The sequence below is a fragment of the Garra rufa genome, chromosome 23, assembly GCF_049309525.1.
Source record: "Garra rufa chromosome 23, GarRuf1.0, whole genome shotgun sequence".
Lineage (NCBI taxonomy): Eukaryota > Metazoa > Chordata > Actinopteri > Cypriniformes > Cyprinidae > Garra > Garra rufa.
This window is the reverse complement of record NC_133383.1, coordinates 39,325,825-39,353,441: the sequence shown is the minus strand read 5'-3', so window position 1 is coordinate 39,353,441 and position 27,617 is coordinate 39,325,825. Positions and strand designations below refer to the sequence as shown.

The following is a 27,617-nucleotide window of genomic DNA, read 5'->3' as shown; positions in this document are numbered from 1 at the left end:
TCAAACCGCCTGCGAACGAGAACACGGTCTCTGCAAAGCAAAAGTGACTGTTTCTGACTTTGTGGGTGTTTCTAAAGCATGCAATGAAATAGATACCCCTTACGTGAAACCATCCCCAAACATAACCGTCATTACGACGTAAGCCAATCATATAACATGGTCAAACACACCCCTTTGTTTTGGCCGATCTGGCAACTCCCATTACCTTCCTGCAGAGCTCTATGGCTGCGAATGGTTATTTAATAGTAGCCCTGCGACCCAATGTTCCTACTATCCATCCTAAATAGTATGTGTTTGTCCTAAAGCATAGTATGCTGAAAAGAGTATGCCAAAAGTCATCGGATGATCTAATATTTCAGGTAGATTTTTGAAGTGTGGGTCCGTGGCTAACACAGTGCCCACAATCCATAGCGCTCCGGGTTCAGAACTACAAATACGAACGAAAAGCGTTAAAAAAACTACAAACATGGCGGACGTACGCGACCGACTGCTAAGTAGAAGAGACATCAGATACCTCTTTTACACAAGTTTGTATGATTCTTTAGCAAGAATCTATTAACAGAGTTGGCGAAAGTCGGTCCTGTCGAGATAACATCATATAATATAAATTAAAATAAGATGTGCAAATCAAACATTCACCATTTTTGTGCATATGGCAGAATCGAAAGGAACTGGGCTGGCATCTTTGTTCAAAAGAAGACGATCCGCGAAACCGGTTTCCACAAGTCTCCAATTCAAAAACTGTCCGGTACGAAATGTTGCTTACAGACAAATTTGCTACGTGTTTTCGTAGGACTCCGCAACCCAGCAGCACTTCTCCAAACTTTAGCTCTGGTCTCATCGCGGGGAAACGAAAACAAATCTTTTGTTTTGTTACAATGAAGAAAGGCACAAACACGAACCATGTCTCTGAAACAGCAATCCAGCTAACGTAAAGTGACACAAGTGCTACTTTCCAATGCTTAAATACTGCGATAGCTCATGCAAAGCATGGTGCAGTCCTTTGTCATGTATAATGTTACACTGCTCATTAATAATGCTTAAGAGGGGCCGTCAAGCCGATGTAAATGAATTATCCGTTACTCCCGGATAATCGAAAATGGGCAGAGAGGCGGGACGTGGGTGGAGCTGGGTGCTAAAACCACGCCTACTTAGCCCGCCAGTGGTGACAGCGGCGGCAATCCCCCTGTCACTCAAGTGACCACGCCCTTAATTATGCAGAACTTTATGGCTTAATATAACTTTAAATGAATGAGTTATAACAGTTGACACGAAGGGCGAAATTAGCTATATAGTCTAAAACCACTTTTTGTACCAGGTTGAAAACATGTTTTTTTCTGCTGTAAAGGTAGGCATTTTAACATGGGGTGTCTGTGGGACTGACTCCCTTTTGCAGCCGGTCTTTAGCGGCCAGTCGATGAATTGCAGTTTAAGTCACTTCCGTGTTGGTTTCAATAGAGAGAGCGGGAGATTGCCGCTTGGTATTTCTGTAAACAACAAAAACGTGTTTTAGGGTTTTGTGATCCTTTAACCCAAATGAAACCTAAACAAGCTAATCAGGGTCTGATGTGTTACTAGGAAGCTAAGTTACAGGCAGGTTTGTTTTTATTAGGGTTGAACTCTGTAAGACCGCTGCACTAACTTACTTTATGTTTTCTGAGCCTGGTGACTTGAGCCGCAAACTTCGTGACAACAACAAAAAAAATGTACTCACTTCTGCTGGAGGTGAGGCTCGATCACGAACGGTTGGTACTGATCCATCTCTCAAAACCAGTTTTGTAGCAAAACCTGCTTTGTACTGACCCTCGTTTACAAAGCAGTCGTGTGTAAAATGATTGGAGCAGGCATAAACGCATTTAGGGAGATCGGGGGGCGTATTCCCTTCATAAACAAAGGTAATCCACTGTGTCTTCAGCGGCTCAGATGTCGGGAGTAAATGGCGACAGCTATGTGTATTCTTACATCCAACAACAGAGCACCTCAATCGCTTAGGAGGCATTCCTGTGTGCTCCTGCCTGCTGCGGCTTGCAAACAATTGGGACTGTTTACAACAGTTGTGGGAGGGGCCTAGGCCTGTGTGACGTACTTCTGGCCAGATTCTGAGAATGGCTTCTTCCTCTTGTTTTACGGTGCATTACCGCCACCTATCTCTCAAATGGACCATTGACACTCTCACTAGTCTCCTGATTAACCTACAGTACCAACCCACATTCAATCACCCTTGATTCTTGTACCCACTCAGAGTCTTTATAGAGCTTCATCCCTGAGAATGGCTAGATTTGAGAAAGTTATTTTATTTGTGAGGACAAAAAAAAAAACAAAAAAAAAAAAACACTGGGTGGATTTATATCATTTTAGGGTGGTTGTGTACACACACTGTCGAGACAAATTTAAGGGGTGACACTGCAGGATTTTTTTTTTTTTTCAGGCACCTGTCAAGGCTTTTTGGCTTTTCATAAAGTGTTTTTTCACAGTAGTGGAAAGAAAACATCCAAAAGACACTTCAAAGACAATCCATATTTTTTTCAATCCATTTTCTCAAAATGAGTTTTTTCTCCTACACTGAGCCATGAATCTCCACTTCAGTAGCACTTACACACACCAAACTTTACATTTTTATTCCTGTCTATATCCTGAAGGTTTTTACAGACGGATTTGTTCATATATAATTTACTTGATTTTATACATTTCCCCCAAAATAAAAAAAATAAAAATACATTTTTCTGCCTGTTCTAAGTATTTTTTGAATTATAGAGTGACAAAATTAGATACCCAAAACTCCTTCTGTACTTTAATGACTCTTGATTCTAATATGTCAAAATAATAATAATAATAATAATAATAATTTAAATAAATAAAAAAGAAACACGAATTTTGGAGCTGACGTCATCCAGTGTTTAGATTTTTGTACTAGAAAAGTATGCACATTGCATTAAAATCCTAACATTTTAGAAATTGTGAAATACCAAAAATGTATCAATTATCAATGTAATCAATCATCTGGGTAAGTAAAGTGATAACTATTAGTTTTTTTTTTTACCCTATTCACCTGCAGTGTCTTGCCAAGTTAAAACACCATATAAGAAGTGAATTTTGCATCTGATGACCCATTTTAAAGGCATTTGAGTTTCTAATAATCAACATTTAACCTGAGAAAAAAAATTTATTTACATTTTTTTTTACAATTGCTAGGACACATTTCTCAATGCTTAGGTCACTTTTTCAAAACTCTTCACACAGCGAGCACAACTGGATTAATCATCATTTCTTTGGCACAAAATGCATTTATTAGATGACATCTGTCAAGTCACATTCATTCTTTTATCACTTCAACACAATCACCACCAAAATTTAAATTTGCACATTTACACACAGTTTTCAAAACTGTTAAACTTAAGTTCAAACCTAGCACAGTACTATTAAGTAAGACTGGCAACATTTCTACAGTAATATCATATCGATGCATACAGTTTGTTTCAATTGTGGATACATTTCTCAATACTTTTTCAAAACTCTTCACACAGCGAGCACAACATCAGTCTATTTGGGCTAAACTGTGGATCAATTATCATTGCTTTGGCACAAAATGCATTTGTCAGATTACATGAATTATTTTATCACTTTCGACACAAACACCACCAAAACTTTATATACTAAACAAGCTAATTTGCACATTTGCATACTGTTTTCAAACTGTTACATTTAAGTTCAAAACCTAGCACATACAAAAATAAATAAGACAGAAATTTGTGACATTTCTGCAGTAATATCATATAGAAAAAATATTCTGAATGTAAAAAATCAAAGCAGTTGCATGTAGTTGAACATCTTCACAAGTGTTACAGTTTTTCACTTTAATTACCATCTATACAAAAGGGGAAAAATAATATTGTAGAGAGTATCATTCCTGTTTTTACAAAATAAAATATTTTATAATGCTACCTGTTGTTAGTGTTTTTTAGGTTGTTGAGTAATAAAGTGTGTTTTGTATACACCTTTGCTAGAGTTATGGAAGAATGAGGTGATTTGAGGCAATAATGAAGTGTTTTGGTAGTTTTATTGCATTTTATAGTTTATTTGAATGTTAAACGAACTGCTGTGTCAAGTTAAAAGATGGTTAGAAAAACTGTGATGAATTTTGAAAAAGTAACTATAGCATTGAGAAATATGTACTAGCGACTGTAACTAATAATAATAATAACTAGTTTTCTGTGTTATATTTCAGCTACAATGTGCTATGTGAACTTTTATCCAGATAATCCCTTTTCATTAAATAAATTCGGTTAAATGCAATTCAATTAAAAAAACTCAAGACCACTGGCTAACATCTGTAATTATTTGCTAACTCATTTCAGAACGACAGTATTAATCATTTATATAGTTCAAGCTCTCTGGACAGACTGGAAATGCACAACTCAACATGGAGATCAATAAAAGACCAAACTGGAGGAGATGGTGTGTCATCAAACCCACTTAACACTGTCTACATAGAGATGTTTTAGACTTCAGAGATGCACAAGTCAACCAGAAGATGGCGCTCTTACTCCACAGAGAGATTACTGATAGAGACTGTAAAGACTGGATTATGTACTAGCGATTGTAACTAATAATAACAACAACTTGTTTTCTGTTTTATATTTCAACTGCAATGTGCTATGTGAACTTACAAACATCCGTTTGTGCATCAAAATGTGAAGATCCAGATAATCCCTTTCAGGAAAGGTGTTTTCTGTTATCCACAAAATCGGAAGTGCAATCACTATTATGTGAAATAGATTGAATTTACACAACATCTATACATTTGAAGGAACACTCCTGAGTTAATAAATTGAGTTTTACCATTTTGAAATCCATTCAGTCGTTCTCCTGTTCTGGTGATATCACTTTTAGCATAGCTTAGCATAGATCACTGAATCCTATTAGACCAATAACATCGCGTTCAAAAATGACCACGAGTTTAGATATTTGTCCTATTTAGAACTTGACTCTTCTGTAGTTATATTGTGCACTAAGATTGGCGGAAAATGTAAAGATGCCTTTTCTAGGCTGATAAGATTAGGAACTAGACTCCCATTCCGGCGTAAAAGTCAAGGAAGTTTGTTGCTGTAATATGGCCGAAGCAGACGCAGTAATATCACAGGTAACGTAAACCAACAACAACAACAACAACAACAACAACAACAGCAACACTTACATCCATGGGCGATCCCTGTTGTCCTGTCTGTATGCTGAAGATTGTTGGGATGGCCCTGTCCTTTAAACGACGTGCTGAACCAGTAAAACTGTCCAAATAGTCATCTGGTCCAAAATGTTCAGAGCAAACACGCCATTTCTTGATCGTTTCCAATGGTGTTTTGAGATCTATGTTCAGAGCAGCCAGCCATCGATTCATTCGTTGGAAATGCTTCCTTTTCGTGGGAATTCTATGAAACATTGTTGCAGAGTATGTCTTCGACTTATTATCACAGCCCTTTACAATGCACAGAACCATGGCTAACCACACACAGGTAAATCCAGCCACTAAACACTAACAATTTACCAGCTGCAAACCTGAACTACACAAATTTAGCGCCGGTCACATTGTAAGTTACCTAGCTGGAACTAATTTCATGTGCTGCGTGATGTTACTGCGCCTGCTTCGGCCATATTACAGCAGCAAACTTCCTTGACTATTACGCCGGAATGGGAGTGTAGTTCCTAATCTTATCGGCCGAGAAAAGCACATCTTTACATTTTCCGCCGGTGTTAGTACACGATATAACTACAGAAAATTCAAGTATTAAATAAGACAAATATCAAAACTCGTGGTCATTTTTGAACGCAATGCTATTGGTCTCATAGGATTCAGTGATCTATGCTAAGCTATGCTAAAAGTGATATCGCCAGAACAGGAGAACGGCTGAATGGATTTCAAAACGGTAAAACTCAATTTATTGACTCGGGGGCAGTTGGAGAATGAGCCCATTTCCAAAAAAGTGGAGTTGTGTACATTTAAGACCATCGGCTAACATCTGTAATTATTTGCTAACTCAGTTTAGAATGACAGTATTAATCATTTATATAGTTCAAGCTCTCTGGACAGACTGGAAATGCACAACTCAACATGGAGATCAATAAAAGACCAAACTGGAGGAGATGGTGTGTCATCAAACCCACTTGTCCACATAGAGATGTTTTAGACTTCAGAGATGCACAAGTCAACCAGAAGATGGCGCTCTTACTCCACAGAGAGATTTGTTACTGATAGAGACTGTAAAGACTGAATTATACAAAAGTGTCCCTGGACCACAAAACCAGTCTTAAGTAGCACGAGTAAATTTGTAGCAATAGCCAAAAATACATTGTATGGATCAAAATGATCGATTTTTATTTTATGCCAAGATCATGTTTCATGAAGACATTTTTTAAATTTCCTACTGTAATTATATCAAAACTTATTTATTTATTTTTAATTATCGATATACATGGCTAAGAACTCATTTAAACAACTTTAAAGGCGATTTTTTTTTTTTTGCACCCTCAGATTCCAGATTTACAAATAGTTGTATCTGGGACAAATATTGTCCTATCCTAACAAACCATACTACATCAGCTTTTTTATTCAGCTTTCATATAGTATTTAAGTTAAAAAATGACACTTATGGCAAGTGTTGGCGAAATTTACTTTTAAAAGTAATGCACTACAATTTTGAGTTACTCCCTAAAAAAGAAACAAATGACGTTACTTTGTTACTTTTTATGGAAAATAATGCGTTACATTACTTTTTTTTTTTATCTGGGGAGCGCTTGCTTATTGTTTTTAATATACGAAGTTTTATTTTTTTGCTAATGTCGAAGCCTTTTTACACCAAAAGCCTCAGGCTTAGAGAAAAGTAAATTCACGTCTGTACAGTAGACCGCAGAAGAAAAAAGTGTCAACTCTTTAGCAATTACAAAAGGAAAACAAAATTTAATTTAAATTTAATTTAATTTAATGTTAGATTATCTTGAGTAATTTTTGCTTATTATTATGGATGAATTGGATCATCAAAGTTCGAAAGCAAAGACTTCAGTTAATAAAATGTGATTAAATACATTAAGGATATTCATATTATTTAACATATTTATTTATTGCAGGTTTGCGTCATATTCTGAGTTGAATTTCACAGTTTTTATTCATTTTGAGGAATTGTGTCTGTTTTTTTGTTTTGTTTTGTTTTTTGTGAGTGAGATGAATTAATGCATGTTCACATTTATTCCAGAACTAAAGTAACATCTTAATCAAAAATTCTCTCAACATGGGGACAGGAGAGCTTTTAATCAATAAATGGGGGGAAAAAGTAACTGGCGTTACTTATTTGAAACAGTAACTCAGATATTTTCTTGTCAATTAAAAAGTAATGCGTTACTTTACTAGTTACTTGGAAAAAGTTATTACGTTACCCCCAACACTGCTTATGGCTGATTTGTGGTATATGAGGTTTTATGTATAGACTAACTGTATTTTAACAATAAGTATAAAAAGCAAATATTAATTAATTTGTAAATATTTAGCCTTCATTCTTCGCGACTTATGTGTATTAGTTTCTGTAGCTGCTTTAAAATGCTTATTTTGAAAGATTCTGTTTAAATACATTTCAATTAGTTTTTTTTTAAATCTTATATTATAATATTAGGTAAATAAACATCGAATGTACGCCTATATAAAGTAAAAAAAAATACACTCTAAATGCAAAAGGGTGTTCAGTCTGTGCAAATGATTCAGCATGGAATGGAATGTTCATTCGACATTAAATATCATTTTAAAATAAATTACTGAAAGATGTTTTTAAAAATACATGCTAGTGACTTTTAAGCCATGTTTGCGTTCAGCTACGACAGACTGTCGCAAACGGGCTCTCGCAGTTCCTTACGACACGTGTGCAGACTTCAGATGCCGTAAAGTGATTTGTCTGTACACACATGGGTGAGTGTGAAAACGTGTTTTATCGTTTTGTTGAATAACAACGAAATTTCCTCTCTTTTAGAACAAGAAATGCGCTAATATTGTATATATGTAACATTTGCTAGACTGTATGCCTGTCAGTAACTTTACGATAATCTACAAGCCACGATAGAAACGTAACGTTAAATGTCATACAGACGGATTTTGATGAAAGCATACGCTTAATTTTTCAGTTTATAGAGTTACAATATACATTTGTTAATCTAACAAGCTTAATTAACCATTTTGCAGTTTAATATGGAGGCCAAACCAAAAAAGAAGTCATTTACGCCGAGAGACGGGAAGAAACCATCATTCAAGTCAAAGGGTAATTTATCTATTCTTGTTTTTTAGATTATACAGTAAGATATCTAACCTGACTTCATTTTCAAATGTACATTTGTGATTGTTAAAAATCCACAATCCAGCAGGGCTGTATTGACAAAGTCCCAGTTTACTGACATTGCTTACAACGCTTTATTAGGTAAACCAGGAGGAAAACCACAAGGCAAACGACCATTCAAACCTTACAACACAGACAAAGGAAAGACTTTTAAAAAACCAGGTGGAGATGGAGGACAGAAATTCAACAGAAAACCAGAAGACGGAAAGTTTGCAAAGAAGAGAAAATACCCTGGAAGCAAAGAGGAAGGAGGTACAAATATCACTATTTTCTGGGAGTAGTTTTAATTATGTGTTGTTTAGTTCAGAGGTTCAATAATCAGTAACTGTTTCTATGACAGGCTCGGAAGAGAAGAAACCTAAATGGGATGAATTCAAACAAAAAAAGAAAGAGTTGAAGCAGAATCGCCAGCAGAATGAAAGAAAAGAGAGTTACCAGATTGTAAGCAGAGCAAAGCAAGTGTGGGAAATTGTAAGGCGGTAAGTGTTTATGTTTATTATATACAATAATGGCGCGTATGGGTGTTTCTTTTTGGGCATTGTAAGCTGTTTTAACCCTATAAAAATAAATAAGATCCCATTGAGTACTAAACACTCAGCAGTTACTTTGTTTAGAACCATCATAAACAAATGTCAGTTCCATCACTTTTCAAATTACTGTTCATTCTGTAAAGGGGAATTTATAATCCCAAAAACATGCAATAAATAATAGTTATTCACATTTAGCATACAGTACCAGTCAAAAGGTTTTTAATGGTTTTTTTTAATAAGTCTGCACACGCTCATTCAGTAAAGATTTAAACTTACAGACTGCCAGAATGGATTTTTAAATGGAAAATCTCGAGTGAATTTGTGACATTTACAGATAAGGATATGACCGCAAACTGAAAGTTTTCATGCTGAGGACGCAAACGGATCTCAAAGCGCCTCACAGGGCAAGCCATCACTCTATAGTTTTAAATAAGGAATTCTCATGTTTTGAGCAGCTTGGATCACGTAACTCTCCTGCAGCATCTCAGTCTGTTTCCTCCACTATTTTTAGATGCATTTTGTCTATAGAAATGCGTCATTCAGTGCTGTTATTTGACGTGACCCTCTGAAGTTGTACGTGCACTGTGGGCGGACCCGATTCATCGATAATGAGAATCGTTGTCGACAAATTTCATTATCGATAATAATCGATTTTATCGATTAGTTGTTGCAGCCCTATTTGAATGTATTTTAAAATGTATTTTATTCTTGTGATTTCAAAGCCGGATTTTTAGCATCATTACTCCAGTCTTCAATGTCACATGATTCTTCAGAAATCATTCTAATATGCTGATTTGCTGGTCAAAAAACATTTATTTTTATTATTATGTTGAAAACCGCTGAGTTGTATGTTTTTCTGGTTTCTTTGTTGAATAAAGTTGAGAAGAACAGCATCTGAAATGGAAAACTTTTGTAACATTATAAATGCCTTTATTATCACTATCTACATAATAGTCTTATAAATATAATTTCTCCCCATTTAAAAAAAAAAACAAACTTTTGTAAGCTTTTTAGTGGTATAATGTATGATGTTACAAAAGCTTTTTTATTTCAGGTAAATGTTGATCTTTGGATCTTCCTATTCATCAAAAAATCCTGAAAAAATGTATCCAGCTGTTTTCAATATTATTAATAATAATAATAAATGTTTCTAGAACAGCAAATCAACATATTAGAATGATTTCTGAAGGATCATGTGACACTGAAGACTGCAGTAATGATGCTGAAAATTAGCTTTGATCACAGGAATAATTTACATTTTAAAATATATTCAAATAGAAAGCAGTTATTTTAAATAGTAAGAATATTTCACAATAATACTGCTTTTGCTGTATTTTGGATCAGATAAATGCAGGCTTGGTGAGCAGAAAATACTTCTTTGGAAACATAAAAAATCTTTCTGATCAAAAACTATTGACTGAAAGTGTAATTTGATAAAGAATTACAGCTACAACATTTTTTTGGCCTAACTCATTACATGCTACAGTCTCATTGGTAACCAAGTATACTAACTTTTGAAAATGTATAGACAAAGTTGTTATTTGTGGGACTTCATCATAAAATTGAAATACATTTTTTGACAGTAAATATTGATATGGTTTATGCGTATGGCACTTTCATATAACTTATATTGTTTTTTTCTAATTTGATAATATTTCAACAAAAGTTTCAACAGTTGCATAAAACAATTTCAAAAAAAATTAAAGGTGCCATAGAATGGAAAACTGAATTTACCTTGGCATAGTTGAATAATAACAGGTGTGCACATGGACATGACATACTTGAGTCTCAAACACCATCGATTCCTCCTAATCTGGTGTTTGCAAAAGACCACCGAAAAATAGGCTAATCCTAACAAAACACAGACTATTACGTAAGAGTCGCGATCATTAATAGTTACGCTCCCAACATTTGCATCGCCCAATCATCAGAAGTTCTGCAGCTAGGCTATTGTGTGAAAAAAAAAAAAGTGAGGACAAAATGGCAGATCACGGGAATAAATGTTGTGTTCCAGGTTGTGCAGGAGATGTTAAGTGCAGGGATGGTTGGTGACTGTAACTTACTCAGAAAGGCACGGAAAACAAATAAGGCGATCTAATAAAATAAGACGAGCCATTGAAGGGACTTCTTGCTAGCGCTAGCCTGTTACTTTGCAGTTCATAAGGTTTCACTTACCACATAAACGGAGAGATGACTGCGCGGACGATGGCGATTGATTTACAGATGCTGAGCATCACTAATAAGCATCTAAACTTATGTGGTAAGTACTGCCGCTGCAGTATAGCGTTACACAGAGCACATGCCATCACAAAAGTGAAAGTAAAACGATTGTGCATTCAAAACGGCAGTTTAAAAAAACAACAACACATTAGCGGCTCCAGCTCCGTGATTAAATATATGTTTTGCTCCATGTGCAAACTACTGAAGCTGCTCTGTGAAACAGCCAATCAGAGCAGAGCTCCTTATTAATATTCATGAACCTTCCAAATAAAGTAATAACAGAGCATTTCATTTTAGGGACAAATCCCAGGGTTGTAAATGGACCTGTAAAACCGTTTCTGGAGAATATTTGCCCTTTCCTGTGCCATATACCTTCTGTGTAGATATCAGAGAACAATTTAAACTATTGTATCAATGCATTCTATGGCACCTTTAATGTAATTTTAATAAATATCAAACCAGAAGATTCCATCCTTCCTTACAAATGCACAAAATAATTCTGAAATAAGTATCATCGGACTAAAACCTGGGACATAAAGATGCAAAGGTTGCAGAAACACTCACACAATGCGTTTTGTGGAAATACAGGAAGGACTGTGACAAGCAAAAAAAGGTCAAACTGATGAAAGAACTTCAGAATCTTGTAAAGGGCAAAGTTAAAACAGTAAGTAGCGACTCTTTATTAAGCTTAGTGTTGACTTTAAAATTGATTATAGTTTTTTTTTTTTTTTTTTTTAATTGTAAAACACTTTTGTGTTTCTTTGCTAGATTGCATTTGCTCATGATTCCACACGAGTGCTTCAGTGCTTTATTCAGTTTGGCAGCGATAAGCAGAGACAGGAGGTGTTCGACGAGCTCAAAGGTTGGTCTTCTCATCAGAATGAAATGTAATGAATGTGAAGTCATTTTGTCTTACCATCCTTTTTTTAACTGAATGTTTTGCTTTCTAGAGCACATTGTGGAGTTGAGTAAATCAAAATATGCCAGAAACATTGTGAAGAAGTTTCTAATGTATGGGTAAGTCACTTCTATTTTTCAGTAGATTATGTTCAAAACATGGAGTGAATCTCATTATCTAAAGGTGTTTGATTTCAGACGGATGAACATAATGTTTTTGTGATCCATTCTAACTTGAATTGTTAAATAATACTGATTTCTCATGTAGGAGCAAACAGCAGGTGGGGGAAGTGATGTTGGCTTTTAAGGGGAAGGTCAGAGTAATGCTCAGGCACTCTGAGGCGTCTTCAGTAGTCGAGTACGCTTACAACGATAAGGCCATCCTGTCTCAGAGACAAATGCTCACTGAGGAGCTCTACGGAAACACGTTCCAAGTCTTCAAGGTACTTGAGTTTTGAGCTGTTGGGTTCTTGGATGCTTTGTTTCTGAATTACATAAAAATGTTCACAACAGTGTTTGTTGTCTGCAATGATGGTTATAATATTTGCTCTTTTTTCAGTCATCAATTTGTCCTACATTAGAGAAGGTTTTGGAAACAAATCCAGAGAAATTAGAGAGCATCATGGATGAAATGAAACAGATCCTCACACCAATGGCACAGAAGTAAGTTACTCTTATGGCTGGCATATAGGGGTGGGATGGTATGACCGAAATCCTATAAAACAATATTTTTTAGGGTTTTGCTACTTTATTGGCTTTTTTTGAGTATTTTTTTTATTTAGGAGCATGAAAGCCCTAGTAATTTTAGATCACTTCAGTTGTAAACCTCACAACATTATTTATTTTGTTGGAAATCTCACTAAAAAGTGGTGCATTAAATATTATGCATCAAAAATGTAAATGTTATAGATCTATTAATCCATTGGTTACACTATTTAATTAATTAATTGCGATTTAAAATCTATTTTATTTTTTTGTTGAATTAAAAAATCTATAATTATGCCTAACAAATAAACAATGATTTTTGCATCACTTGAAAAACAGCTGAATTAAAAAAAACACAATTTTCATTAATTGAAATCAAGCTGAAATAAAACATTTACATTTGGACATTCAGCAGATGCTTTTATCCAAAGCGACTTACAAAAGAGGGCAATAGAAGCAATCAAAATCAACAAAAGAGCAATAACATGCAAGTGCAATGACAATCTCATTTAGCCTAATACAGTACGCATATCAAGTACATATCAAGTTTGTTTATGTAATAAATAAAAAGAAAATAGAATAAGAAAATAGCAAGCTAGTGTTACAGGCCTAAAGATAGATAGAATACAACAAGAATAGAGCAGCTAGTGTAACGTCTAAAAGGGCATTTATTATTATTATTATTATTTTTAATTTTTCAGAATAGAGGGTCAAATAAAGATGGAAGAGGTGTGTTTTTAGCCGATTCTTGAAGAGCAAAACAAAATAAAGATTATATTAGAAAACATGAACAAAAATTATGAATAACAAATGTTTTTTTTTTGGCAGACAAGTGAAATAAATTATTAAACTAAATAAAATTAAATTTAAAGTCGAATAAAAATGAGTGCTGTCAAATCGATTCATCACAATTAATCGCATCCAAAATAAAGGTTTGTGTTTGCGTAATATGTGTTTGTACTGCATATATTTATAAGCATATGTAAATACACATATATGCATATATTTAAGAAATATATTTACAGTATTATGTAAATATATTAATTTTTATGTTTGATTTAAGCTATATATAACATATTTCTTAAATATATATATGGGTCAAAGATGGAAAAGGGGTTTAGGCATAACAACAATAAGTGTAATACTGCTTTAAATTGTTGTTTTTCAAAAGAAATTTTTAGTTTTTAAGTTTTTAGTTGAATTTTTATTGCATTTTTGTTTTTCTAAGGAAAAAAATATATAATACATTTTTCCCTTATTTACAGAAGACACCCACTAATATAACATATTAAAAGACAGATTACATTCACTCCAAATACTAATTAGTTGTAATTCTACATTTTTTAAATTTGCTACTATCCTAGGTTTTGCCTATTTGTCAGTAAGAATTTTTTATTAATTTAAAACACACAAAAAAATTGATATGCTCCTTTGTTCTTTTATATATTTTAATAGGTACAAGTCAGAATAAGCATGTTGTTTGAATTTTTGCATAAATATTGTGTTTCACTGAATGACAATGTAACATTATTTCAACCATTTTTATTCTCCAAAATCTTATTTGAAACCTTGAAAAGTAGAAACGTACATTTAATGTGCTTTCTATGGACATAAATCACTTTTTGTAAATTTCTTTTGAAGTGTACATCTTAACGTCTTTGGCCCTCATCTATGTGTCTATTTATATATTATTTAAAAACATTTATTTTGGATGCAATTTAATCATGATTAATTGATTTGACAGCACTAATAAAGATATTTTGTAAAGAAAAGCCTAATGACAAGCACATAAAAAGATGTTTAAAATTTCAACTAATATAAAATAAAACCTAAAATAATAAATAAGAAATCTGATTCAGAATATTAATAAACACTCTTATAATAACACTATTAAAATCAACACTCATAACTCAAATCTCTACCAGTTGACAATTTACCATTTTACTGCCCATCTGTGCTTGTATGTGATGATACAGTCTCTTAGTACTTAATTTGTGATTGAATCAATGTATTATGTTCCCTCTACAGAGAGGCTGTCATTAAACATTCATTGGTCCACAAAGTTTTTCTGGACTTCTTTGAGCACGCTCCAGCCAAACAGAAAACGGTGAGTGTTGTGACCAGCAATGACCACCAGTGTAATTACTGTTGTATAATTACTGTAATGTCATTTGTGGTTTGTCCTTTCAGGAGATGATCGAGTCCATCAGAGAGGCGGTTGTGTACATGGCACACACTCATGATGGAGCCAGAGTCACCATGCACTGTTTATGGCACGGCACACCCAAGGTTAGCTCTCTTTTAGACACATCATTTTAGACAACGTGATTGCTGGCGTTTGCTTTTAGTGTGACACATTTTTGTCTGTGCTCTTTTTTTTTTCAGGACCGAAAAGTTATAGTAAAAACGATGAAATCATACATTGCAAAGTTTGCAATGGTAAGCTGCATTTCTTATCTATACAATCTATAAACAGGTGAATCTCACAATAAACTTTGTACATTTATATTTCACCCCAAAATAAAAAAAAGATTGAAAAAAAGCCATGATTTTGAGATCCAACTGAGGGACTCATATGCAACTGTTACAGAAGGTTCAAACGCTCACTGATGCTCCAGAAGGAAACACAATGCATTAAAAGCTGGGGCGTGAAAACTTTTGGAATTTGAAGATCAGGGTAAATTTGACTTATCTGTCTTCTGGGAAACATGTTAATGTCTTTTGTAGCTTCTGAAGAGCGGTACTAAATTAAAAACATATATTTAGGCAAAATAAGACAGAATCTATACTTTTGTAATCTTTATTCTGTTCAAAAGTTTTCACCCCCTGGTTCTTAATGCATTGTTTTTTCCTTCAGAAGCATCAGCGAGCGTTTGAACCTGTAATAGTTGCATATGAGTCCCTCAGTTGTCCTCAGTGTGAAAAGATGGATCTCAAAATCATACAGTCATTGTTCGAAAGGGTTCAAATACACAAAAATGCTGAAAAACCAAATAATTTGTGGGACCTGAAGGATTTTTCTGAAGAACAGTGGGCAGTTTAATTGTTCAGGCCTAACAAGGAACTCATGTGCTTTGCTTTGTTTTGTTCTGTTTAAGCAAATTATTCTCTTTTCATTTGATTTTCAGAGAGAAATATGACCTAGATGTATATAATTGACAGATTTTGTGAGATTCACCAAATTAATGGATTTACTTCACTCTAACGTTTTGTGGAAGTAAATAAGATGAATGTATTTTCAGGGTGAATATGCTCATCTTGTGCTATTGGCTGCATTTGATTGCATTGATGACACCAAGTTGGTTAAACAAGTTATTATCTCAGTAAGTGCTGTTTAGTTGCTCTCAAGTTAATATTATTTCTTTATTAGCTGATGGGTTATCTGTTTTAGCATTTTTAATATTTGAAAGATTTAATATTTGATCCATTTAATAGGTTTTTCTATTTTATTTTGCTCTCAGGAAATGATTAGTTCCTTATCTGAAATAATGAGCAATAAGCATGGTAAAAAAGTGCTGCTTTACCTCCTGAGCCCAAGAGACCCTGCCCATCTCTTACCTGAGATCATTCAGGTGCTTGAGAAAGGTGACGGCAATGCACACAGGTATGTCAAATGAGAAACTGTCCTTTTTTTAACTGACATACTGCAATTTGATCATAAGTGCACTACCAAGGTGTCAGATGGAAAAGGATGAAGAAGTGCACTACTTAGATGCTTCAGCATCTCTGTTTTTTCTCTTACAGTAAAAAGGATGTCGCGATCAGAAGGAAAGAGTTGCTGGAGGCTGTGTCTCCTCCTCTGCTGAAGTACCTGTGTGAGAACGCTCAGTCTATGGTTATGGATAAAGCCAGTAGTGTGGCTGTGAGTGACATCCTGGGAGCCGCCATCGGAGATCTCAAACCTGCCATGGAGGCTGTGGCGGGTTTGGCAGCCGGACCCCTCACACCCGGAGGAGAAGATGGCCAGGTAAATAATCTTCAGGGCATCCGAAAAGTATTCACAGCTCTTCACTTTTTCCACATTTTGTTATGTTATAGCCTTATTCCAAAATGCATTCATTGATTTCCTCAAAATTCTACAAACAATACTCCCATAATGACAACGTGTAGGAAGTTTGATTGAAATCTTTGCAAATGTATTATATAAAAAACGGAAAAAAAAACAAAAACGTGTACAATTATTCACAGCCTTTGCTCAATACTATTGATATTTTATAAGTGATACTGATACCAATTATTTGCAGGTTTAAGTTATTAGGTTTAAGTGCCTAACAACTGATATGCAGAACTGATATTATACAGTCAAAAAATGACTGAGTGAAGTAAGTCTATACTTCACTTTGTTTTTTCCTCCTTTCAGTCATCTAAAAAAGTGTTACAACAATAAAAACATTTTATTTATAAAAGGCATCAGCTGCAATGCAAATAAGCAAAATAAATGTAGAATGTCTCATGTTTTCGACAGGAGTTCTATCAACTTCATTTTAAACTACTGTTTTAATAGGTTTATAAGCTGTTTAATAGGACAAAGAGTGAGAATAATATATAATATAATATAATATGATATATATTAGGGATGCCTTTGAAGCGTGCAGCGCTCATTTATTCAATTCAATGTTAGCCTTTTGAAGTTTCATCACAATTCTTTCAGTCCCCACATTTAAGACCACCTGAGATCATAATTAAGACTTTCTTAACCCCTAATAACACTGCAGTCATCAATGAAAATTAAGAGCTTTATTTCAAGAACCGACTTTCAAAAACAAACCTTACACAAAATACGGTTCTTTTTATTTTTTTCCCACCATAATCGGGGCACAAGAAAAATATTAGGGCAACTAAATTAATATCAGCATATTTTGTATTTCGTCATTGTATAATCGTCTCTCATTGTCTCTGAGAGAAAGCACGTCAGATGCTGAAAGCACTGTCAGTTTTTACTTTCACTTTAACATATTGCACATTTTCTCGTTGCTTGTGTGATATCCATTGGCTCACCTCCATGGTTTACAACATAAATATTTATAAAAATACAGTATATAGAAAAGACATATCTTTAAAATATTGCGATGTAACACCAACGTAAAGCCATTGTTTTTCACTCACTGAAAGCCACATCTGTCTGCGCGCAATGCGCCGATCTCTGCTCTCATCACTGCGCGCACGACTGCAGACACACCCCCTCTTGAAATTTCAGCTTTACAAGTTTTGCAAATCGCTATCCGTGGGTCTTTCTCAGATATACTGAAATACGTCCACACCGTAGACGTGTTGCTTCAGACAAACACGTGCAGGCCGCGGTTTCTCTTTGCGTCAACATACTGTTTCAGCCGTGTTGTTTCGGTGATAAAAATCTTTTATCTGGCACTTTTGGGCCATTTTCAGCAGAAATTTTTCGGTGGCCGAATATTCGGTGCATCCCTAATAAATATAAATAATTCGCTGGATAATGTAAATTCACTGAATATTATGTGGACTATAACAAACTGCGTGCAATTTTCAAAACACCCACAAGATGGTTGCGTTTATCAGTAAATCTGATATTACAAAACCGATATCCGTTTATGGTAAAATGATTAAATATCAGGAAAAATATTGGTAAATCTATATATTGGTCAAGCTCTACTCAATTCTTTGTTGAAGCACTTCTTTATTGTAGCCTTACAGCCTCAGGTCTTTTTAGTATGATGATGATTTTTGGGCAGTTTCTCCCATTCTTCTTTACAGTAACTCTCAAGCTCCATCAGGTTGGATGGGGAGCGTTGGTGCAGAGATCTCCAGAGATGTTCAATCGGGTTCAAGTCTGGGCTCCGATTGGGCTACTCAAGGACATTAACATAGTTGTCCCATAGCTACTCCTTTGTTATCTTGGCTGTGTGCTTAGGGGTCGTTGTCCTGTTGAAAGAATAACCGTCACCCCAGTCTGAGGTCCACAGCGCTCTGGAGCCGGTTTTCATCTAAGATGTTTTTGTACATTGCTGTATTCATCTTTCTCTCGATCCTGACTAGTCTCCCAGTTCCTGCTACTGAAAAACATCCCCCCAGCATGATGCTGCCACCACCATGCTTCACTGTTGGGTTGAGCGGTACCTGGTTTCTTCCAGACATGACACTTGGCATTGAGGCCAAGGAGTTCAATCTTTGTTTCTTTAGAGCAGAGAGTTTTGTTTCTCATGATCTGAGAGTCCTTCAGGTGCCTTTTGGCAAACTCCAGGGTGTCATGTGCCTTTTCCATCTGGCCACTGTACCATATTGGCCTGATTGGCAGAGTGTTGTAGAGATGGTTGTTCTTCTGGAAGGCTCTCCTCTCTTGACAGAGAAATGCTGGAGCTCTTTCAGAGTGACCATCGGGTTCTTGGTCACCTCCTTGACTAAAGCTCTTCTTCCCCGATTGCTTAGTTTGGCCGGGCGGCCCGCTTGAGAGATTCCTGGTGGTTCCAAACTTCTTCCATTTATGCTTGATGGAGGCCACTGTGCTCATTGGGATCCTCAATGCAGCAGAAACTTTTCTGTACACTTCCCCTGATCTGTGTCTAGATACAAGTCTGTCTCAGAGGTCTACAGACAATCCCTTGAACTTCATGGCTTGGTTTGTACTCTGACATGAACTATTAACTGTGGGACCTTAAATAGACAGGTGTGTGCCTTTCCAAATCATGTCCAAACAACTGAATTTACCACAGGTGGACTCCAGTCAAGTTGTAGAAACAACTCAAGGATGATCAGTGGAAACAGGATGCACATGAGCTCAATTTTGAGTGTGTACCTGTGAATTATTTATTTTAATTCATTTGTAAAGATTTAAAAGAAACTTTTCACATTGTGATTATGGGGTATTGTTTGTAGGATTTGGAGGAAAATAATGAATTGAAAAAATGAAGCGCTGTGAATACTTTCCAGATACTGTACTGGTTTCATTACTAATGCTGAAGATATTTATAGTACTGTCCGTAATACCAGTATTCATGTGTTATTTTAGATTGACTGTATTTATTACTTTAACATAGTCTTCATTTAAAAGATGCTGCATTCATGGCACAGAATGAATTATGTAGCATAGATTTTCTTTTTAATAATTTATCACTTAACAGGATAGTTTACCTAAAAATTAAAATTCATTATCATTTGCTCACCCTCATGTTGTTCCAAAACTGTGTGAATTTCTTTCTTCTGATGAGTACAAAAAGAATATACTTCAACAATACAGAAAAGAAAATGTTTGTAAACTTTGTTCCTTCCTTTGTAAGGAAATGGGGACCATCAGCTGTTTGGTTACGAACTGTTTGTTCGGTTTTGTTTTGTTTTCATAAGGTTTTATCATTAGATTAGACTATATTAGTTAATACAAACAAATAATGAAAAATACTTCTTAAAGCATTTGTTGATCTTTTAAAATTTACAATAACATGGGAACAATTATCACTAATAAGTAGTTGTATATTAGCATGCATATTGACAGTTTATTAGTCTTTTAAAAAGCATGTTAATGCTTTATTCTGCATAACCATATTGTAGATCCATTAATCCATCCAATACCTAAAAGTAACAACTACCTTACTATTATTAAAGCAGCAAATTAGTTTGAGGCAAAAGTCACAGCTAATAGTTAGTTAATAGTGAGATTTGGTAGCCAAACAAAAAAACTTTTTATTTCTAATAACTTGCAGTAACAAAGGATAATACATGTTGAAGCAAATGCATTGCTTGTTATTAATGTTAGTTAATGCATTAACTAAAGGGATGCTGTTATAAAGTTTGTTTTGTTTTTTCAACAGAAATATTTGCCATTAACTAAAAATGGAAAATACTTATAAGAAATGTATCTTCTTTGATGAAAAAAAAAATTTGCTAGTACATAATTCATTTTGAAAGTAGTATGTGGTATTTAATGGACTAGCATAAACTAACAATAAACAGTTGTATTTTTTTTACTAACATTATTAAATAAATAAATACTGCAACAAATGTTAATTTGTAGTTAATGTAAGTTAATGCATCAAATAATGGGATCCTATTGTAAAGTGTTTTTTCCCCAGTAAAAATATTCAGAAGCCAAAACAGTTTCAGTGTGAAACATTTTGTATTTCATTAAAGGTAATTGTTTGATAATTGTGTTTCCTGTAGCTGCATATGGCAGAACACCCTGCTGGTCATCTGGTGTTGAAATGGTTGATCGAGCAGGATGCCAAGATGAAGGAAGCAGAGAGAGAAGGCAAGTACAAAATGTCAAACCCCTGACACACTCAACGTCACAGGCTCACAGCTTGGGGCTGAAAAGCTTGATGGGAATTTGGAAAGTTTCCATTCTTACAAGTCATTTCATTAATGTAAGCTTACTAATAAAGCAGTTTAATTGAGCAGTTTTCCAATGCGAACAAATATTTTACCTGCATGTCCTGCCTCATTTTATTCCCCAGAGCGATTTTCCAGGATTCTTCTGGAGAAGGTGGGGTTGGAGAACCTCAAGACATGGGTTTCAGTCAACCGTGGTGCCATTGTTCTTTGTTGGTAAGTTTATGACCTCCACAAATCTAAAAATAACAAGATAACACTCCCTTTTGTCCACTGTAGGATGATAGAAAAATTGCTTTTGAATTGGTGGGCGTAAACATACCACAGCAGCCATTGTTCTGTGAGCTCTTGTTAAATACATTGAATACACACAGAGGAACATCCCTGTACAATCATTCATGTTTAAAGCTCCTGCTTTTCAAAACCTCCAGAAACGCTTATCCTATGACATCCCAAGCTCTCTATCGCAGCAAATTTGCTGGTTTTCCATGACGCTGTCTTTTTAAACCACGATTGTTAGCTGGAGGAATTCCCTACAGTGAGCTTTAGGTTAAGCACATCTTCCACAGTCCTGCTTCATTATTCTATGCTGTTGTCTATATGCTAATAAAGGGCTAAACTGTGGCTCCCAGCTGCCACCGAAGCAGGCGAACCCTTGAGTTACACGCCGCAAAGGATTATGGGTTCTTTCCACTCCCCATCTCAGCCTCAGTCTTTGTGCATGACCTCTTATAATCTGCCTAAGACTTTAAGCAGTGAGAGATTTGTTTCTTTATATTTTTAGCCTGGGCTGTTTGTTTATTCTGATGTCATTTTCCCACCAAAAATAAGTAACCCCCTGCTGCATGCAGACATGTTTAACGTACGAGTGGATCTTTTCATTGCTTGATTGTGTTTGATTAACGTTTCAGCTGCTTTATTTGGTTTTCTTTGTGTTTCCACAGCCTTCTTCGGAGTGCAGATGAAAGTGTTGCTGAAGAAGTGAAAGTTATGCTGAAATCCATCCTTCCTGAACTACAGAAGATCCAGAACTCTAAAGGAGTTGAGGTTCTGCTTGAAAAACTGGCCTGATCTGCCAAATCAGTTTTGATTTGTTTCTTTCTTTCTTTTTTAATTGTGAATTTATATGCTGATGTATGTAAATACAAAACACACTTACACAAATACCTGAGTTTTTATTTCTTTTTTTTTAATTATTATTCTTTTTAGTGCCATGAAACGAAACAAGAACACGTCCAGGTTGTATTTCACCCCAAAAATCAATGGAGACATTTTCATGAAAATTAAGCAAATGCTGTAATGTGGACAGAAATGCTATTTGAAAAATAATCATGATACTATTTCTTGCACAATATTTGTTTCATATTACTTTTATTATGTGAAATTTAGAAGGAAATGTGCTTAATCGTAATGATAAATGTCTTGATTTTTGGGGTGAAATACAATTCAGAGACTTCAATGTGAGCTTTGTGCATAAAGTGTTGCAGCTAAATTTCTCAACAAATTACTTTTGAAATATACTTTAGGTCAGATTGTATTTAAATAATAATAGTAGAAATACTACACTCCTTTTTTAAAATCAAGGAAACATGTTGAAAGGGTAGTTTCACCCTAAAATGTAAATTATAGAGGTAAAATATAAAAGGGTGGGTTTATGAAGGCATGTATGCGTGCTTGAAAATTAATTTTGTTGCCCTGCTCTACTTCCATCTGTCCTTGGGACTTCAATGATCCCCAAGGATTAATCTTTCAAGGATTATCAATGCCTGCGTGAAGCATGCTTTTCAGATTTAATTACATTCTAGTTGTCTGCATTCTTGTAGATGTCACAATGGCCACTCTTTATAAGTCAAGTTTTTGTAATTGTCACATAGCACACCAGGCTATTGTAGTGGAGATGTCAGTTCTGAATTGCTTTTAAAGCACTCCAAGTCCTTGCCAAATAGCCCTGCCAAAACATAAAGATGACATGAAGTTAACCCTATAGGAAATCTCCTTGCAATCTGTCCTGCTCAGAGTGCCTCCAGAGAACATGGGTTGATGCAAATCATAAATCGGCTTTTCTTGATTAAAACTTACAGAAATGCCCATACAAAATTATTTATAGATGTATGAAAGAAAGTTTTGAAGCTGAGCTTGTGATCAACCAGATGTTAAAACCTTCAACTGATTGTTTAAAGCAGTGTTTGTCTATTCTGAATTACTTCCTTTTATTTTAACATTGGCCATAGTGGTAGCAATGGTTATTTTTAATAACATTGTTTAAAAAAAAAAAAAATTAATTTTTACTGTTCCTTAAAGTAATAGTAAAAAACAATTGATCTCGGACAATTAAACTGTTGTGGCAAAGCAAGTATTTATTAATGGCGTCCTTGTTAGAGCAACCTAATTGCATTGATTTGTTTTAAAAGGAATGACTTTTGTTTTTCTTTAGTACAAAAGTTCATCAATATAAATGTCCAGCAGCATAAAAGCAACCAGTGGCTAATTTGTTTGAAGACCATTGCTTAACTGGTCTGGTTTGTTTGATTTAAAAAAAAAAAAAAAAGAAGACCATCAAGTCCATAAATTAATTATTTTGTGGGTGGAAAGACTAGGTCAGCACATGGCAACCTAGAAACATTCTGCAAACTTCTTTGCAGCCCTTTTCACCAGCCTCACTTTCCCACGATTCTTTATAGAGGAGGTGTATTCATAGGCCTTCAGTTTTGAATAGTAGTCTGAGAATTTATTGAACAGGATGGAGATTGGCATGCCGTTGAGAATAATTCCAAAGGAGATGCACGCAAATGCAAAAATCCTGCCCAGATGAGTCTCTGGAAACATGTCGCCGTAGCCCACAGTGGAGATGCTCACCTGTAGAAGAAACATATGAGGAATACTTGAATGCGCCAGTAAAATGACCCACAATCTTTTGAGACTTGATTTAAAAATTCTCAAAAATCCACAAAAAACATCATGGAAGGGTTACACATTGACAACAGATTCAGTATTCCACTTGGACTTATTACAGTTGTGAGGAAGCATATAATAGCATTATTCTAGCAATATCAGGTAGTCTGACTCTGTCAGTATGTTACAGAAATGAAAAAGTATCCCATTACAATGTTTTTGAACATGTACCATGGACTTACCAACATAGTCTTTGGAGCACCATGTACATCCCATAGTATATAGATCAGGGGTGCCCTAACTCAGTCCTGGAGGGGCCGGTGTCCTGCAGATGTCCTCTGACTTGCCTCAACACACCTGCTGGGAAGTTTGTAGTATGCCTAGTAAGAGCTGATTCAAGTGGCTAATTGGGGTTGGAGCTAAACTCTGCAGGACACCAGCACTCCAGGACCGAGTTTGGGCACCAAAATAGATAATAATCTAGTACCATGACATAAATCAAGGGTCTCCAACTGTGTTCCTGGAGATCTACCTTCCTTGCAGAGTTCAGCTCCAACCCTGCTCAAACACAACTGAACTAACTAATTAGGATCTGAAGGAGCACTTGATGATTACAGACAGGTGTGTTTGATCAGGGTTGGAACTGAACTCTGCAACAAGGTAGATCTCCAGGAGCAAGGTTTGGGCACCCCTGGCATAAATTCTAAAGTATCATTACATTGTCACGTGATACAATCACTTTACCACAGTACTTATACCAGGAACAAACTTGGAAAAACATGTACTTACGGCTGCCCACCACCATGCATGTGGAATACTGGTGAAGTTTGTTTGATGCACATCATGCTCTACGGTATACACCATAGCAGAGAAAGTGAAAATTCCCATGGCAATGAAGAGGAAAAGACAGCCCACTTGTTGGTAACATTGCCTAAGTGTGAAGCCAAATGCTCGAAGTCCAGTAGAGTGACGTGCTAGTTTCAGGATACGAAATATCCTCATGAGACGCATGATGCGGAGAACTTGCCCTAATTTACCCACCCGTCCTACTGTCTCAATATCGCTACCATGTCTCCCGAAGTGTTCGCTCTCAAAATTCTCTAAGACCATTTGAAGATATAACGGAAGGATTGCAATCAGGTCCACAGCATTCAGCATGCTTCTTAGAAAGTGTGTAAGATCAGGTGTGGACACGAGTCGGAGCAGATATTCCACGGTAAAAAACGCAATGCAGAAAGTCTCAATGTACTCGCAATAGGTCTTGCCACTCAGCTGGCCGGTGGTTGTCGTATACTGCATTTCCTCTACCGTATTGAGTGTCATAGCCACAAGCGATACCAGCACGAAGAAACTGGATGCCACTGCCATGAGCTTGGCAGTGATTGATGAGAAGGGTTTCTCCATCATGTTCCAAATGATGAAACGTGTATGACCGAAAGCCATGTCCTGAAACAAGTCCTCATGTTCCTCAGTTTCCACCTCTGCCTCGAGTTCCCGTTGTACCTTCAGCTGTTCGTTGAGTTCGTCCTGCCGTTCCTCGAATGAAATGCGGCAGCAGCGATGGGTGTTCTTGATGCGAACACCCCAGTAGTTGATCTCCTCCAAAAAATTACGTGGGCACAACTCATCTTTGATCCAGAGAACTCCAGTCCTATAGAAGTTAAAGACGTTGTGGAAGATGTCTGGATCCCTGTCAAAGAAAAACTCATTGTTTTGGACGGTGTAATCATCACAGAGATCGAGTTTTCTGTTGTGGTCCGTATACGTTGCAAGCCGGCCAATTCTTGTCTTGGGATATTTTGCTGCTACCCTGTAAGAGATCTGGTAGACCTTGCCTCCTACGTTGATGTTCAGCATGTAGTTCTTAGTTGGAGAGGACAGTTTAGCAGTCAACATCAATCTATCCTCTTCATCGTCTTCATACTGTGCATAGATGTCATAAATATCCTTACTTAACTCCTGCATCGAATTCCATGGTTTTACCCAGTTGTGTTGACCAAAAGGAAGCTCAGAGTCCTCTGGATCCTTGGGAGCAGGGAATGTGACCCCAAGTTTATAATTGGGGAAAAGGCTTTGCCTCCTGCCTTTAAGCTTGATCATGGTGTCGTCGTCCTCTCAGCCTGGCAAATGCAGAGGTTACTGGGGGTGTAGAGGCATTAGATGCCTCTAATACCTCTGAGTCAGATCCCTGAGCAACTGCAGGATGCAGCACCGACTAATGTTGCTGACAGCGAGGATCTGAGTGCTTAAAGGTTTAAATACTATGATCCTCTTCCAGTCTCTCATAGCCATACATTCACCAATCTCCAACTGAATACACCATCTGGCTTGTATCATAACAATCGAGGCTTTCTCTACAACAGCAGTTCTCAACTCCGGTCCCAGGGACCAAGTACTCTGCAGATTTTTTATGCCTGTCTTGTCCAACATGCTTGGTTCAGTTTATGGGTTTCTCTCCTTATGAGCTGATGATCTTAATTGTGTTGAATAAAGGCTCTAAAGGGGTGTTATTGCAGTGAAGCCATAGACGAAACATTTTTGGTTCCCCAAAGAACCTTTCAGTGAACAGTTCTTAAACATTTTCGTTTCGTTTGTTCAGTTCTTAAACATCAGTTCAAGAACATTTTAGAGATCTAAAAGAACCTTTTTTCCACTATAAGGAACCTTTTCTGCATTTGAATAATTCAACTGATGTTCAACATCCTTCATGGAACCATGCCAATAAGGAACCTTTATTTTTAAGAGTGTAAAGCTGTGTCACACCATGTTGTAATTTCGAGATGACAATCTACTAAAGCTGAATTATGTGTTTCTATGGAAAAACTATCAATGGCGAAGTCCTCACGTGCTCCTGAACTCATAATTACAACTTGTAAACTCAGAATGTTCTGAGAGTTACGACTTGGACCAGTGTCCGGTCCGCTGTACCACCTGACCTCCACCAGGCTCATCTTGTTGCTACTTAGGCGCTAACTCAGAGTCCGAGAACATGGAAAGCTATAAGTAAAATGTCACGTGTTGTAATCTCAGAATTACAGTAAGTACAACGTGGCGTGAACGCAGCATAAGATATACAAAATCTGCAGAGCAGTGGGTCCAGAAGACTGAAGTCGAGAACCACTGATCTACAAGTTTTTGACATACCCTACCCTACATCACAGAGTTCCACACAGCTCCAACTTGTCTCAACACACCTGCCTGGATGTTTCTTGTATGCCTAGACCTTGATTAGCTGGTTCAAGTGTGTTTAATTAGGGTTGTAACTAAACTCTACAGGACAGTGGCCCTCCAGGACCAAGTTTGGACAACCCTGCCCTATACCAGGGATAGGCAACTTCGGTCCTGGAGTGCCACTGTCCTGCAGAGTTTAGCTTCAACCCTAGTCTCAGCCTCAGACATCACACCCACGGAACGTTGGATAATGTCTGATGCATATGGTACACTTAACTGGAAACACATTTCTGGAATGTCGAAGTCGTCATCTGATTAGTTGAATTTGACCGGATTTCCGGGAGACGCGAGTGTCACGTCTATTTTCGGTCCGCCAGGAAACAAAGCGCAGAAGCTGCGTTTTGCTAAAATGTGCTTATGCAGACGCCATTGTTGTTATACACATTTGCGACGTTCACAAACAAATTACGGACTTGCTGCTTGTTCTCCCTCTTCTTATTTAACTTTCAATGCTGGTTATTTCAATGACTGACCAGTTTGTTGT

General features: G+C 36.2%; 2 protein-coding genes across 2 annotated transcripts; one reads left to right on the top strand and one right to left on the bottom strand.

Moving 5' to 3' along the window:
• Positions 1-7,922: 7,922 nt before the first annotated feature.
• Positions 7,923-23,561, top strand: pum3 (pumilio RNA-binding family member 3). Its single transcript, XM_073830032.1, has 18 exons — positions 7,923-7,945; positions 8,216-8,291; positions 8,448-8,618; positions 8,707-8,845; positions 11,705-11,780; positions 11,885-11,978; positions 12,067-12,133; positions 12,282-12,456; positions 12,573-12,676; positions 14,747-14,825; positions 14,909-15,007; positions 15,104-15,157; positions 15,961-16,041; positions 16,180-16,322; positions 16,463-16,685; positions 20,843-20,930; positions 21,136-21,226; positions 21,955-23,561. Exons 2-18 carry the CDS (start codon positions 8,222-8,224, stop codon positions 22,079-22,081), a joined length of 1,881 nt encoding a protein of 626 aa, XP_073686133.1. The 5' UTR covers positions 7,923-7,945; positions 8,216-8,221; the 3' UTR covers positions 22,082-23,561.
• Positions 22,179-26,041, bottom strand: kcnv2a (potassium channel, subfamily V, member 2a). Its single transcript, XM_073830033.1, has 2 exons — positions 24,692-26,041; positions 22,179-23,866 (listed from the first exon to the last, which is right to left on the bottom strand). The coding sequence occupies exons 1-2, from the start codon at positions 26,000-26,002 to the stop codon at positions 23,624-23,626; spliced, it is 1,554 nt and encodes a 517-aa protein (XP_073686134.1). The 5' UTR covers positions 26,003-26,041; the 3' UTR covers positions 22,179-23,623.
• Positions 26,042-27,617: the final 1,576 nt, after the last annotated feature.